This window comes from Eublepharis macularius, chromosome 2 (assembly GCF_028583425.1).
Source record: "Eublepharis macularius isolate TG4126 chromosome 2, MPM_Emac_v1.0, whole genome shotgun sequence".
Classification (NCBI taxonomy): Eukaryota; Metazoa; Chordata; class Lepidosauria; order Squamata; family Eublepharidae; genus Eublepharis; species Eublepharis macularius.
The window spans coordinates 67,443,912-67,459,917 of NC_072791.1; the positions used below are offsets into that span (position 1 = coordinate 67,443,912).

The following is a 16,006-nucleotide window of genomic DNA, read 5'->3' on the forward strand; positions in this document are numbered from 1 at the left end:
AGATCTCAAATTCTTCCAGTGAGTGGGATGCCAGAATTTTGCATCAGCCCATCCGTACTCCCATCAGTTATTCCTTCCTCAGATTCCTTTACCAAATTATGAGAAGTGTGTGGGCAGTGCCACGAGCAAGAAACAACACTGACCCACATGGCAAGCTCAGTTCTATCAGTTTGCGACAAGGATAGCACCATTCTTTGTCACATGCCATCTCTCCCAAGCTCCCCAGGCCTTCGTGAGGAAAAGAAGGGACTATTAATGACCAATGACCTGACCCAGAATCTGACATCAGTTCCATTATCGACATGTTAGTACATGCATATGCGCTCAGCACACACACACTCCCGGGACCGTTTGATGATGTCATTTCCAGGAAGTGACATGATCATGCAGGCCGTGGCTGCCCCGGGAGCGCTTCCTTGTTCCATGGGGGCCTGGATCGGGCCTTAATCAGCCTGGAACAGGCCACTGTGGCATGGGGGAGCACTCCCACCTGACAGCGGCTGGATCCTGGCCATATAGGGCCAAAACAGACCTGAAATGACTAGGACTGGCCCTAGTTGGCCTGGAACGGGCTGCTGAACCATGGGAGAGTATTCTTCCACCTGGCAGTGGCCTGATTCTGGATGTTTCAGGATGAAATGGACCAGAAATGGCCAAGACCAGCCAGAAACAGTCTGGAACGGGCTGCTGCAGCATAGGAGAGCACTCCCCCCCCCCTTGATAGTGGTCCAATCATGGCTGTTTTGGGCCCAATCATGGCCATTTAGGGCCCAAATTGGGCTGAAATGGTCCCGAAACCACCAGAATTGGGCCTGAAATGGCTTGTAATGGGCTGCCGCCGTATGGGAGAGCACTCCCCTGCCTGGCAGCAGCCCAATCCTGGCCATTTGGGGCCTGATCCTGGTCATTTGAGGCTTGTTTTGGCCTTTTTGGGCCCAAAATGACCAAGATCGGGCCCAAAACAGACAGGATCAGGCAGCTGCCTGATGGGGTGTGTGTTTCTCCATCTGGCAGAGGCCTGATCCTGACTGTTTTAGGCCCATTTTGGCCATTTTGGGCCTGTTTCGGCCATTTTGGACCCAAATCAGACCTGAAGCTGCCAGGATCGGGCTACTGCTGGGCGTGATTCAGGCCCAATCCTGGTTGTTTCGGGCCCCAAATAGATGTTTTTGTCCTGCAGTGGCCAGGATCGGGCCCAATTTGGGCCCGAAATGGGTAGGATTGGGTTGCCGCCAGGCAGGGAATTGTTCCCCTGACTGGCAGCAGCCCATTCCAGGCTGATTCAGGGCCGTTTCGGACCTGTTTCGGCCCAAAATGGCCAGGAGCAGAGGGGCAGTTTTGCGAACTGCTGGAAGGCTGTTCCGGAGCATTCTGGCAGAAAAAAAGCCCTGCCAGTCCCTATGACTGCTTCTAATGCACTGCCACAAGTAACACCTGCATGAATACCTTGGCCAAGTCAACCAACACTGCTCCCTGTGTTTCAGTGGCCATCCTATTCCCTACTTCCAAAATCACAGATGACTAATGGGCAGCATCTCCAAACTGCTCCAGCAAGCTGCCTCATTCCTGATACAACCGTAGGTTCCAGCTACTCAATTCCAAGCGCATTGGCAATGCTTTCTGATTCCAAGGAAGAAGAGGTAGCATCTCACTCAGATATGGCTGCAGAACTAGTATTGGATCCGTCTCCTGTGGAGTCTATAGGGGAGATGACTGCCTTCATACTGACTTACGGTCTTTTCGGAACAGATGATCTAAATAAGAGAGCTTTCTGCTATGTCATAAGAAATAGGGCTGTGTCATAAGAAATAGCTCAAAGAGATACCTTGGTAAGGGAGAGGGACTGTAGACTAGGCTATTGGGCAGTGTCTGCTGATGTGAATATGCTCCTACTGGGTAGTTCAGCATTGCTAAAGATGTTGTATTAATTACTTTTTTTTTTGATAAATTTTTGTTGGGTGAGTTAATACATAAGTCATTTCATACATAATCTGTTATCCCCCATATCCTAGTTTCCCCCACCCACTCCTCCCCCTTCTTCTTGTAGACTTCCAACAGTTTTCCAACCCCTTATCTAATTATTTCTACTATATATTGTTATATTATTTAAAATAAAATGTTATTTCTTAATACCATTCTCTTATCTTAAACTCACAAATATATATTCCCTCCATAAAGATCACTTTACCCCCCCTTTAAAAATTCTCCAATATACATAATTTCCCTTTGACATCCCACTTCTTTTCCAAATACAATTTAAATTTCCCCCAGTTAATAAAGAATTCTTCAGACTCTTGTTCTCTCATTTTCTTTGTCAGCTTGTCCATCTCAGCCATATACAACAATTTTTGGATCCAATTTTATATTGTCGGTATTTCTTGAGTCTTCCATAATTGTGCATATACCATCCTTGCCACCACCATCATGTAAAACATTAGCGTTCTATCTTGGATCGCAAACTCTTCTAAACTTATGCTTAGCAACAACAACTCTGGGGGTTTTTTTCACTTTTTTCTGCAATATTTCTGACATAACCTCAACAATATTCCCCCAGAATTGTTTAGCCAGTTCACAAGTCCACCACATATGATAAAACGAACCTTCTTGTTTTTTAGATTTCCAACATTTGTCTGACATTTGACTATTCCCATAAGCTAATTTCTTAGGCGTTAAATACATCTATATATCATTTTATATACATTCTCCTTTATATTAGTACATGTTGATATTTTTAATGTATTTTTCCACAAGTACTCTCATGCATCCATTGTGATGTCTCTGTTACAATTTATAGCCCACTTAACCATTTGCACTTTAACTGTTTCATCCTCAGTAAACCGCTTTAACAAAATTTTATACATTTTAGATATCATTTTTTCCCCTCTTGTAATAAACATTCTTCTAGTTCTGAGTTTTTTGTTCTGAATCCTGATTTCCTGCGATCAGAGTCTACAAATCTTTGTCTGTATTGGAACCACCCATAATGAAATGGTAGTTCCTCATTTGCTTTAATTATAACTGCTTTTTGCTCCAATTTCAAGATTTCTTTATAAGTCAACCACTCCTCGCCATTATATTCCGTTTTCGGGTTAACAACTTCAGCCGGTACAATCCACAATGGGGTTTCTTCATTTAAGTATCTCTTACATTTTTGCCAAACAATGAATAAATTCCGTCTCACGATGTCGTGTTAATTACTTATGCGTTAATTCAGAAAAGGTTTCATCTTGTGTTTGGCTTTATGCTAGTTTTCAAATTTGTGGCTACCACATCTTATTGTATCTGTTTTCCTTGAATGTCCCCGCTGTTGATCATATTGTATTTTTGTTGTGTGAATGTCTTAGCTAACCCACCTTGGATCTCAGTGAGAAAGATGAACTATAAACAAACAAATAAATAATAAATAAATAAATGAAAATAGAGTTGGATAGCTTTTCATCCACTCTGAAGCCAAAGAGCAAGGTGCTACCGGCACTCTATTTGGACTCTCCAGCGTTTGTGGCCTTCCCTGCAGTGGAGGATATACTGGATGTAGCCCTTGGCGTCTGGAAAAAAACCATGTCAATACCTGCCGCATTGAGAGAGATTGAGAATCTGTTGAAACAGAAGCAGCAGGACTGTGGATTTCTTTTCATTAATCTGCCCCATCTTCTTTGATCTCAGAAGAAGTTCAAGCCCGCTACCTCCATGGTTCTCACTCAACTCCCACAGACAGAGAAGGTTGAAAACATGACACATTAGGCTTTAAGGTGTACTCAATCAGTTGTTCTAAACTTCCATATATCCATCTAGCAGTTACGGATCGTTTTTCCATCTACCTGCAGGATTTACCAGAGGATCGTCAAGTCCTTGCTAAGGTGCTCCAAGGTAAAGACATCCACCTAGCCAAGCAGCAGATGAATGCAGACAGTATATTGCACATTGCTTGGCAAGATCCATGGCCTTTGCAATGGTTTATGCCACCACGCTTGGCTGTACTTTACAGCTTTACCTCATGAGAACCAAACAAAATTGAGGATTTTCTATTTGAAGGGCACTTGTTTTTGGAGAAAACTGATGACACTGAAGAAAAGTTATCAAACTGCCAGATTGCTAGGAGTCGTCACACTACTGCCTCAACAGCTGTTGTACAGCTACCACTGCCAGGGTCACCAACAACACTAGTACCGTATCCTGCGCAACAACACCGGCCCCAGAAATTTTATTCCACCTCATATCTCCAGAGTGGAAGGAGTATTACCAGACCCAGACCTAAGCATTCACAGTCTCAGTCCCTCAAGGCTTTGCAGCATGGACAGAAATCTCTCTTCTGACTATCTGAGTCAAAGCAGAGACAGAATGAGCCCTTTCTGTTCAGCTTGGCAGGCCATTATCAATGACTCATGGGTCCTGTCTGTCATGAAGTGCGGCTATAGGCTACATTTTAAATAGCTTCCACAGCTGAGCCTTCCTTCTGTCACCTCTGCTGTTAGTTTAACAGAGCTTGACCAGGTCCTATCTACTCTGCTTAAAGGAGCAATTAAAAAGTTTGTAGACATGACACTTTATTAGGCTTTTACTCCAGATATTTCCTGGTACCTAAGAAAGATGGAGGGCTAGACTTATCCTAGAACTTCACCAGATGAATGAGTTTATTAATTTCAGATGTTAACGTCTAACATTACACAATTATTGGAATTACATCCATGGTGTGCTGTTTTAGACCTTAAGGATGCATATTTTCACATATCTGTCTACTCAGTGCACAGGAAATATTTATGTTTCAAGTGCAGGGAAACTTGTTACCAGTATACAGCACTGCCCTTTGGGTTAGCTTTGGCCCATGAGTCTTTACAGAATGTATCTCCGTAGTGGTTGCTTTTCTCAGATCTCAGGGATGTTAAATTTACTCTTTCCTGGACAATTGGCTCTAGGTGGCCCACTCTGAGCAACAGTTGTGCTCACAAATTGACATTACTGTGTGCATTACTGTGTGTGTAGTCCCAGCTGGGACTACTTATTAATTGGGAGAAATCCAAATTCATACCAGTTCAGTGTACCCACTTTATCAGTGCCAAGTTGGATGCCCTCTTGGGTAGAGACTTCCTCCTCAGTGATCGGACTCAAACATTAGTCCATGGATTATCTTTTTCTCTCTGTACCATTCCAGTCAGCCCTGATGATACAGAAATTATTAAGATTTATGACCTCTACCACAAATATCAGGGCCCTGCAAAATCGGCTTGCTAGAAAATACTCTTCTTCTCGACATGCTCAGGACATTAAGTTCTCCATTCCAAGATCTGTCATCAGATCTCTGAGGTGGTAGGTGACATGGGAAAATCTTGTTAAGGGTGTCCCTTTCTGTATACACCTGCCTGAGATTGATATCACCACTGATGCTTCACTCCAAGGTTGGAGAGGCCACTGTGGGGAAGCCCTGGGAAAATGGGGGCCCCCTGAATCTAACTTGTGTATCAACGTCCTTAAAGCTGAAATCTATCCATTTTGCCCTCGTTTCTTTATCAGATCATTTGTATAACAACGAGGGTGCAGGTCCACACAGACAATGCTTTAGCCCTTTACTACCTGAACAAAAAAGGAGGAACAGCCTCTCTTAAGCTCTGCACTGAAGCGACAGCTGTTTAGGAATGAACAGTACAAAACAATATGTCCATCCATGCCATCCACATAGCATGGAAAATTCAAAAGTGGATGTTCTCAGCAGGGCCCTCATATTGCATCATTAATGCCCCCCCCAGGATAGACCACAGCTTCCAATGCCAAGGCTAGGAGGTATGCACAATGACCCCCAAATCTCTTGGGGATGCACTCCAAATCTGCTGGACCCATGGGCTCTTTTATGCCTTTGCCCCTATCCCTCTCCTTACCAGGGTGTTGTGCAGTATTCAGGATTTTAGAACACACTGAATATTAGTCCCCTTTGGGCCCCAACAGGAATGGTTTCTTACCCTCCTCACCATGCTGAGGGACAATACATGCACCTACCCCTCAAGCTAGACCTTTGCAGGAACCACATATTTCACCATGATGTAGCCTGACACAAACTAATGGTATGATTACTCAATCCACCACAGCCACTTTCTCCAGGGAGGTGACACAGGTTATTCTGAACACCCGCAAGGTATCTGTTTGCACCTCATATGTCACAAATGAAACAGATTTGCTTACTGGGTTGCTCAAAGAGGAGGATTATCTTTTTACTGCACTGTAGCCATGATTCTTGACTACTAGTTAGCTTTATCCAGTGAGTGCTTATCAGTTTGCATCTTTTAAGGTTCTCTTGGCTGTGGTATTGGCCTTTCATGAACCAGTAGATAGGAGAACTGTTTCCCCTCCACACACAACATTTCCAAACAGTTTTTCCACCCCAGTCCTGCAGTGGAGCCTGCCCTTGCTGTTGATGAAACTTACACTTCTCTTTTGAACTTGCGTCTTCCTGCATGTTACTCCTGTTGTTCTGGAAGGGGAGCTTTGTAGTTGTCATCGCATCAGATGAGTTGGGGAACTGGCTGCTCTCAGAGATGATTCTCCTTTCACACAATTTTAACCTGAAAAGGTGGTTTTACACACTATTGTGTAGTTTCTTTCTAAAGTTATTTCAAAATTTCACCTGTCCCAAATTGGGACTCCCAATACATTACCTTACCTGCTTTTTTCCCTTCATCTGGCTCTGGCTTTGAATGTACTTTACACAGATTGGACATTAGAAGAGCTTAATTATTGTATCTGAATAGAACCAAACAGTTCAGAAAGTCTAAAGGCCTTTTTGTTATGCTGGACCATGCAATGGTTGGACATTCTCTACAGCGATGGCTGTTGTGGGTTTTCCGGGCTATATTGCCGTGGTCTTGACCACCAATCCAGAAATACCAAGGGCAACCCCGGCACAAGAGAAATGGAAACAACAGACCAGGGCTTAAAACAATCAAAAGCCAAAGTATACTCCAATTTCATATATTACAAAGTGCAGAAGTGCTATAAGTACATGCATAAGTACATAATAGATTATACAATATCATTCAAAAGTGCATCAATACAGAGTCCAATCATTAGCAAATATAAGGTGATTACAAGTCTTCACTGTCCGGAACAAATCCACCAGTTAAAGTGCGAATGCCAAAATTAACAGAGAAGAATCGGCAGGTGGGGGCTTGTGCCAAATATTATTCATTAACAGTCCATGAAGTCAAAAACATGTAGAAAACAACGCCGACGGGGGTTTGCAGGCAAATAACATTAACCCGTTTCGTGAGTACCACTCCTCACTTCCTCCAGGGCGTAATACAGTTCGGACTGAACATACTGCGAAAGAAAAATTAACAATAAACAAATATCCACAAATTTTACTTAAAGCAGTAGACAAAAATGGAAAAAAACTCACAGTATGTAACCAGCACAAAAGCAAACTCTCCCACCGTTCCTCCGAAAACATAATTCACGGACATGTGACAATGGGAAGGACTACTGCTACATATATCCACAGAGAGGAGGAGTCCAAGAGGGCGAGGGAGGATCCTTGCAAAAGTCCAAAAACTTATAGAAAACAGGAAAAATTAATCTCCGAATTCAAACCATTAGGTGACAGGGAGTTTAACTGGAAAATCCATTTAGATTCCAAACGTAACAGTAATTTAGTCTGATCAGGGGCAAAGGGGCAATCAAGGGCGTCAATTACTGAGACTTTAAAATCATTCGGAAGATGTTTCTGCTCATGGAAGTGGTTAACAAGGGGTGCTTCCCAAACTTGATTCCTAATTCTAGACAGGTGTTCTTGTATCCTGATCCTTAAAGGGCGGATAGTGCTCCCTACATACAGTAAAGGGCACTTACACTGGATGACATACACTACATTTTCTGACTTACAGTTCGAAAAGGAATGTCCACGGGAACGATGATCAGGCATTATTTGTTCTACCTTGACCATAAGGCTACATACGCTGCATGAGCCACATGCAAAGTGGCCCTTCGGCAAATTGCTAGAAGCCGGGTTGCTGGAGAATTCCGATCTCATCACAATATCTCCAATTGACCGTGTGCGTCTAAAGCCAACTGACAGCCCTAATTCACATCCACGGACGCCACTGATGATGTGCCAGTGTTGCCTAATAATAGATGTTATTTTAGGGGCCAATGGAGTGTACTCAAGGCCCCATTTAATTTTACTATCCACCCTTCTTTGTCTGGGTGTCAGTAGGTCAGCTCGATCGGTGGCGTCTGAGCCTTGTTTTGCCCGTTCAATGATGTACTGGGGATAGCCTCTTGCTGCAAAACTCTTCCCTAGATCGCGGCCACTAGATTTATAAAAGCAAGAGTTAGTGGAATTCCGTTTTAACCGCAAGAATTGCCCCAAGGGGATATTGTCCTTTAGGCCCCTCGGATGGAAGGACTGGTAGTGTAGATATGAACACCGGTCCGTGGGCTTTCTAAAAGGGCGTACTGCCAGTCTGTTATTCTCGCGATAAATAGTAACGTCTAGGTAATCAAGACTCTTGGAACTCCCATTCCAAGTAAACTTAATGTCTGGATGCAGGGAATTAAACCAGTTCCCAAGTTCATCAGCGACATCCCCACGCTTTAGTAGGACGATGATGTCATCTATGTACCGCCTGTATAGAATAATCGAGTCTTTAAATGGATTCCTCTCGTCATTAAACACCCATTTTTTCTCTAATGCGGACAGAAAGATGTTCGCAATGCTGGGAGAAGCTGCGCATCCCATCGCCACCCCCTTCAACTGGAAATAGTAGTTATTATTGAATCTAAAATAATTCTTTTCCAGGATAATGTCCAAGATGTTAAAAAGAAATGGGGTGGAGGGGTGTTGCACGTCACGTAGTAGGAGGGCATCCTGTACCACTAATCTTGCCTCATCATGCGGAATAGAAGTATATAATGACCTAACATCAAGAGACATTAGGTATAGCATTGGTGGGGCCTCCACAGATTCAATAAGTGAAATTAGAGACATGGTGTCCTTTAAATAAGCAGGCGTCTCTATAACCAGAGGTTGCAAGAAATGGTCCAAATATCGTGATAAGGGTTCTAGGATAGAATTAGAGCCAGAGATAATTGGGCGGCCCGGGGGAGGGCGTTCTGGCTTGTGGATTTTTGGAAGTGGTCTTGACCACGGCAGTACAGCCCGGAAAACCCACAACAGCCATCGTTCTCCGGCCGTGAAAGCCTTCGACAATACATTCTCTACAGCCTTTATCAAGACGAATAGTAGCAGCCATTAAACTGCTATGCACAAGCTGGTGTCTTGTGTCCTATTGCAATTAGAGCCCATTCTACCAGGGTGCAAGCCACGTCCACCACTTTCCTTTGGGGTGTTCTCTGTGATATCTGCTAAGCTGCAACATGGTCTTCAGTGGATACCTTTGACAGATACTATGTTGATAGAAATTGCAGAAGAGAATCAGTGGGTAGAACAGCAATACTACATTCCTTATTTAACTAACAGGCTTACCCTTCCTCCATTAGTCAGTAGCTTGCTGTACTCCCAATATGGGACTGCACAGACAGATACAGTAAGGCAAACGGTTATGCTTACCTGTAACTGTTGTTTGTCGAGAATCTTCTGTGCAGGTTCACATTCCCTCCCTCTTGCCCTGCTGTGAGCTCTCTTGTCTTTATTTGATGGTTTGGTTCTGGCAGCTTAGGAAAATGGAGGGAATGAAGGTGCTCTGCCTTACAACATGCATCTTTTTAGGAAATGAACCATGCATGCTCTGTGAGGAGGGAGTGTCCCCTTGCAGGGCTTTAGAATTTGAATTTTTTTCTCTGTGGTTGGCCTGCATCTATGCAGTCCCAGTTTATGCCTACGTTGAAGATACTTGATGAACAACAGTTACAAGTGAGTGTAACCCTGTTTTGTTTGTATAAGAAACTAGTTTCTTCTGTTGGCTACTGTGAAAGCCCTGAAACCTGGAGTATGCCACTGTAGCTAATCTAATCTTGGGTGTGGTCCTTCCTAAAGCTGGCCACAATGCTCCAAGGAACGTGGGAGATGGAAAGAAGGAGTGAATCCTTTAAAAAGCCCAAGCAACTTCAGCCTTCTCCCCCAGAGCCAGCTTGTTGCCTCTTTCTGCACCAGAGCTGCAGAACTGTGGATAAAAGTATTTCTCTAGGATCCTAAACCAGACCTGACCAGACTCAAATGGACTCTGCTAAATCTTGGCACTCTTGGCAGATGCTAGCTAAATACCATGCAGTTCTTGGTGATCCATTTTCCAGTGCTTTAGCCAAATGTTACAGCAGATCACTATGTCCACAGACAAACTAAAGCTTCTTCTCTTACTGTGGGAAATGTTTTTTGGAGACAGCCCTCAGTGTGGTCTGTTAAGCAACAGTGGTGGATCTGTTGCTCCTAGCCTGTATTTTGAGTTTGAGCTCTTGCCTGGAAATCGTCCTTTGGGCTAGGGACTATTCACATCTTGCTTCCACATCAAGACAGCATCCTTCAGAAACAACACAAATGGATGTCTCTACTGTGGAAGGTTTGCAGATCCTTCCTGTGGTGGCTCTAGGACTCCAACCTACAAAAAGCTGTACACTTTCCAAAACCTCCCCAGATAGAGAGAACCACAGGTTCAAGTCTCCTTGGCTAGGGATCCCACAGCAGCTACCAGGTAACCCAGGGCAAATAGAACGATTCTCAGTAGCTTATACCCTGAAAATCTTGTTGGTCTCTAAAGGTGCCACTGGACTCAAATCCTGTTGTTGTGTTGGTAGAGGAATATGAAACCTACTGGAATGCTTAACCAGATGGTCATGCAGGAAGTCTGTCAACCCTGAATCAGTAGGGATTTCTGATTATGATAGTGTTCTGCATAATGGTCTGAAGAAGGACTTTTCACCTAACATATTCAGGAGTATTAGCAGCTCTGCCCTCTATTCTCAGCCCCCAGCAGAATGGATATTAAGTGGTTTTTCAATTGAGTCTTCCTTCCCTTCTTAGGACCTCCACAAGGATGTCCAGATTTTGCTTGGCCTTCTATGGAACCTCTCAAAACTGTTCCACTGAGGATTCTTTCATTCATAGTGGCCATTACCTCATCTAGAAGAATTTCAGAGTACTCTGTCCTGTCAATCAGATGACAGCTTTGCTTCTTCCAAAAGGACACCATCATTCTAAAAACATCCTTCCTTCATCTCAAAAGTGGACACAGCTTTCCACAGGAATCAGCATATCATCATACCACATCCTGAGCATCCTGTGGAAAAGGACTAGCACAAGCTGAATGTAAAGTTACATTGTGTGACCTCTTCCTTCCATTGCTCAAACTACCTCTTCATCTCATTCAACCCAAGGGAAGAGAGGCTCCAAATCCACAATTGCCAGATAGATCAAGGCTTGTATCTTCTTGGCCTATGAGGTCCAGCAGCTCACAACTCCCTAGGGGAACAGCTCCATCTGCAGCCTTCTTGTCAGGTCTGTTGCCCACAGTCCCTCCATACTGTCCCACAATCTAGCTAGTATGTTGCAGTAGCCTTGTGCACCTGTTCCCCTATTGCTTTCCAGATTCCAATACGGCGGAGGCCTTATCTCGGATGGCTCGACGCAACGGCCTTGGGGCAGCTCCATCCTGATACTCCCATCCTGATACTGATTACGTTCCTGCTTGATGGGCTAAGCGGGTGGGGGACATGTAGACGGGTAGTTATAATGTATCATGTACATGACAGGTTTTCCACTTCTCCTCAGCGCCCCCCCCCACTCAATATTTCTGATGGAAAAACAGAAATTTGAGGGAGCACTAGGGGAAAACATTCTGAGTTGAATGTCCTTTAAGGCAAGATTTCTCAAAATGTATAGCATGAAAAACCCCAAGGACTTTCAAATGTTTTTCTTAGGGGTTTTCATAGGGGTTTTTTTTTTTTGCCTTTTAGAAAGAGTGAAACCAAAAACAAGATTTTACTCAAAATATGCAGTATGACATTTTTTAACATAAAACAATATACAAGATTAGGTAATTCCTATATATAATGTAGATACACATTTCGAAGAATGTTTTTGTTTAAATGTCAATAGTAATAATAAAATGTTTTTAACCCTTTTCTGGTTTCATGAAACCAACATTAAGCTGTGTTGATTATTAAGAAATAGTTGCTAGGAACAAATCTCTTTTATGGCATACTTGAAAGCTTCCCAGAAATGCCTGGCTAGCTGCTGATGGACACTTTATACTGAACTAAATTGACAATGGATTTGATTAATAAAGCTGTTTTGTAAAATCTCATAATGGCTATTGCTATATGTATAAATATTAAGGTTTTTTCCCTAATATTGCAGGTGCAGCACCTGTATCTCCAGTTACAAGTCCTCCGAGATTATCTCCTGTAGCAGAGAAGCGTATGGGACCACGACTGCTTTTAATTCCAGTACATCAGGGGTCTCCTGCATTGCGACCTCCACAAAACACACAGCTTGCTCAAGGGAAAAGAATGATTTTGCAGCCATTAAGGAATCCTGGTGGTGTGAATCTCTACCGACATCCCAATGGGCAGATTATCCAGCTGGTTCCTCTGCATCAGCTCCAACCTGCAGGACCCCAAACTAGTTTATCACCTGTAATGTTCCGTAATCCAGGTACAGAATCAAAATCTTGTTATGCTTTCCAGGGTTCAATAAATATAGTCTGCTAGAATTGTCCATCAATTTTCCCTAGAGCATAGAGATGCAGCGTAATGGGGAAAAGAACAATATGTCTTCCATCTTTTCACTGGGGTAGTGGCTGTGGTGGAGGTGCCCATGCACCAGTACAGTAGAAGAATGGGGTTGGCATGAGTTTTTTCTCACACGACAAAAATAATCTGTTTAGGGCCATTATTTCCTTTTTATTACTGCTCTGTCTGTACATGCCAAACTACTGTGTATTATGTTTTCATTATGGCTTCAAACTCCAATTTATTTAAAACAATATGTTCAGTACAGTGCACATATAAAATATCTGGTCGAAATCTTAATTTATACACTTAGTATTAGCTTGTATGTTGAAATGTTTAATATTTTAAAAAATGTGTTACTGAAGAATCATACTGTATATTTTAAAAGAAAACATTCTACACTGTACAGTATCATCTCTGCCATAACCTAAAATACTGTATTTGCAAATACTTAGTACAAATGACTTCTTATGATTTCTGTCCCCTTTCCATTGTGCTTTGCAAAGTCTTCCTTCACATTCAACTTTCCCTTTGTCATATCAACATTTAAGAGCTGCTACTCCAGTTGCTTTGGAGGGCCAACGGATAGAGCATTAAGGGCAAGGCCCTGATGGTGCCTCTTAGCACTGGTATTCAGAGATTTGTTGCCTAGTGAGCATGCCTAGTAGACATTGATGGACTTAACCTCCATAAATCTACCTAACCGCCTTTTAAAGCTATTGAAACCCATGGCTATCATTACATCTACTGGAAATGAAATCTGTAGTTTAATCACTCATTGAGTAAAGAAGTATTTCCTTTGGATCAGTCTGATTCTGTTGCCCATCAATTTCACTGTGTGCCCCTGACGTGGAATATTATGTGTGTGAGAGAAAAAGTTCTTTGTCCCCATACCATACATTTTATAAATCTGTCATGTCCTCCCTGTAATTACCTTTTTTCTAAACTGAAAAGCCCTAATTTTTTTAGACTTTCCTTATAGATCTGCTCTAGGTCTTTAATCATCTCGATTGCCCTCAGAACTGCTCACAGAATTCCAAATGAGGCTCCATCATCAGTCTATACAGGGACATTTAAAAATTGGCTGTTTAATTTTTTTTAATTCCTGATAATCACCAGCATGGAGTTTGCATTTTCACTGCTTCTGTATACATGAATTGACATTTCATCAAGCTTTCCGAAATACCTTTCCTTCTCAAGTCTCATCCTCAGATTCCATTAGCATATATTTAAAATTAGGATTTTTTTTAAATCCTAACTTTTTGTTCCTAACTTCTTAAATGGTGGTCAGTTTCTGATGGGTATCTGTAAAAAAGCGCATGTTCATTCCATCAAATGTGAAGGATACACATGTAAAAATGTTCCCTTTAAAATAGATATGTGTAGGAGGCCCAGTCTTTTCCATTTAGTACTTGCAGGTGCTTATATATGCAGCCTTCCCCAAAAGCATTCCAGTCTGACTCAATATAAGTTTTTCTTCTTTGGGGGGAAAAATATCTCTCCCTGGGAAACTAATTACTTCAGAAGAGTCCTGGTTTTTACAGATCCAGAGGAGTTAGCCGTGTTAGTCTGTAATTGCAAAATAGTAGAGTCCAGTAGTGGCTTTAAGACTGACTAACTTTATTGTAGCATAAGCTTTCGAGAATCACAGCTCTCTTCCTGCATGTGATTCTTTTTTACCTTTTCACATCAGCACAGTACAAGATTTTGCACCAGTATGAGGCTCTTCAAAACCAATCCTTATTTTACTTCCAGTGTACTTGAGTATTGAAGGAACTAGAGGGCAGGAACAGATGTAAATGCACATTGCAAATGAGGCTGAGAAGGAGCAGAAACTGCTTCCTGTTTGTGTTGTTTGAGCCACTGACTATGAGAAACTCTTCAGTTATTGCACAGCTTGAAAAGCAGTTTGTTCGAAGTAAAGTGCCTGCATCCCTTAAATGTTTTTTTTTCAATTTTTAATTAAAGTAATAGTGACAAAAACAGGGAAAGGAGGAATTAAGATTTTTATTTTAACCTGTCTTTCTTCCCAATGGGGGCCCAAAGTGGTTTACATCATCCTCTCAATTTTCTTCACAACAAGCCCTGTGAAGTAGGTTAGACAATTTGTGACTGGCCCAGGGTCATCCAACGAGCTTCCCTGGCAGAGAGGGGAATCGTCCCTGGGTAGTCCATCTCTCTAGCTACTATACCACAGCGGCTGTCATTAGAAAGTAAGCTATGATTATAGTTCAAATTTTCCTCTCTCGAAACTTGGACAGTAGCTGATATATCATCCCTTACATTTTCAGTGTTCCAAAAGATAACAGTTTACCATTGATGACCCACTCCCAATCAGCAGGGACAATACTAATATGAATATTCCAGTCTCACTTAATATAAGGGAGTTCCTTCAGTTCGTGATAATTATATCCAGTCACATTGTAGATCTCCAGTAATACCTAGTGTCTTTATATGATTACTATATATGTTTATGCTAATCATATTCATTGTTAACATAGATAACTGTTGTAAAAATCTTAGAATCATAGAGTTGGAAGGGATCTCCAGGGTCATCTAGTCCAACCCTCTGCACAATGAAGGAAATTCACAACTACCTCCCCCCACACCCCCAGTGACTCATGCTCCATATCCAGAAGATGGCAAAACACCTCCATGATCCCCAGTCAAACTGACCTGGAGAAAATTGCTTCCTGACCCCAAAGTTGCTATCAGCATTACTCTGGGCATGTAAGAAGGGGCCATGAGAAATAATCAGTGTTGTAACCCTTTCTGCCCTCCCTCTCATCATCTGCCCAGGTTCACGGAATCAGCATTACTGTCAGATTGGCCCTCTAACCTCTGCTTAAAAACCTCCAATGGAGAGCCCACCACCTCCTGATGAAGCCTGTTCCACTAAGGGACTGCTCTAACTGTCAGGAAGTTCTTCCTGATGTTTAGCCGAAAACTCGTTTGATTTAATTTCAGCCCATTGGTACTGGTCCAACCTTCTGGGGCAAAGGAAAACAACTCCACGCCATCCTCTATATGACAGCCCTTCAAGTACTTGAAGATGGTTATCATATCACCTCTCAGTCGTCTCCTCTCCAGGCTAAACGACCGAACTCCTTCAACCTTTCCTCATAGAACTTGGTCTCTAGACCCCTCACCATCTTTGTTGCCCTCCTCTGGACACAGTCCAGCTTGTCTATATCCTTCTTAAATTGTGGTGCCCAAAACTGAACACACTACTTCAGGTGAGACCTAACCAGAGCAGAGTAGAGCAATATCATCATTTCGTGTGATCTCAGCATACTTCCGTTGATACAGAAGTTGCCTTCTTAGCTACCACATCACA

At 42.6% G+C, this 16,006-nt stretch overlaps 1 protein-coding gene across 2 annotated transcripts in view; it reads left to right on the forward strand.

The window, feature by feature from the left end:
• The window catches only part of LOC129324625 (MAX gene-associated protein-like), a 112,212-nt gene that overhangs the window by 54,919 nt on the left and 41,287 nt on the right, over nt 1–16,006 (forward strand). For both annotated transcript variants that reach the window (XM_054971965.1, XM_054971966.1), the window contains exon 15: nt 12,296–12,592. In XM_054971965.1, the coding sequence (XP_054827940.1) occupies nt 12,296–12,592 (297 nt within the window). The remainder of the gene's footprint in view (nt 1–12,295; nt 12,593–16,006) is intronic.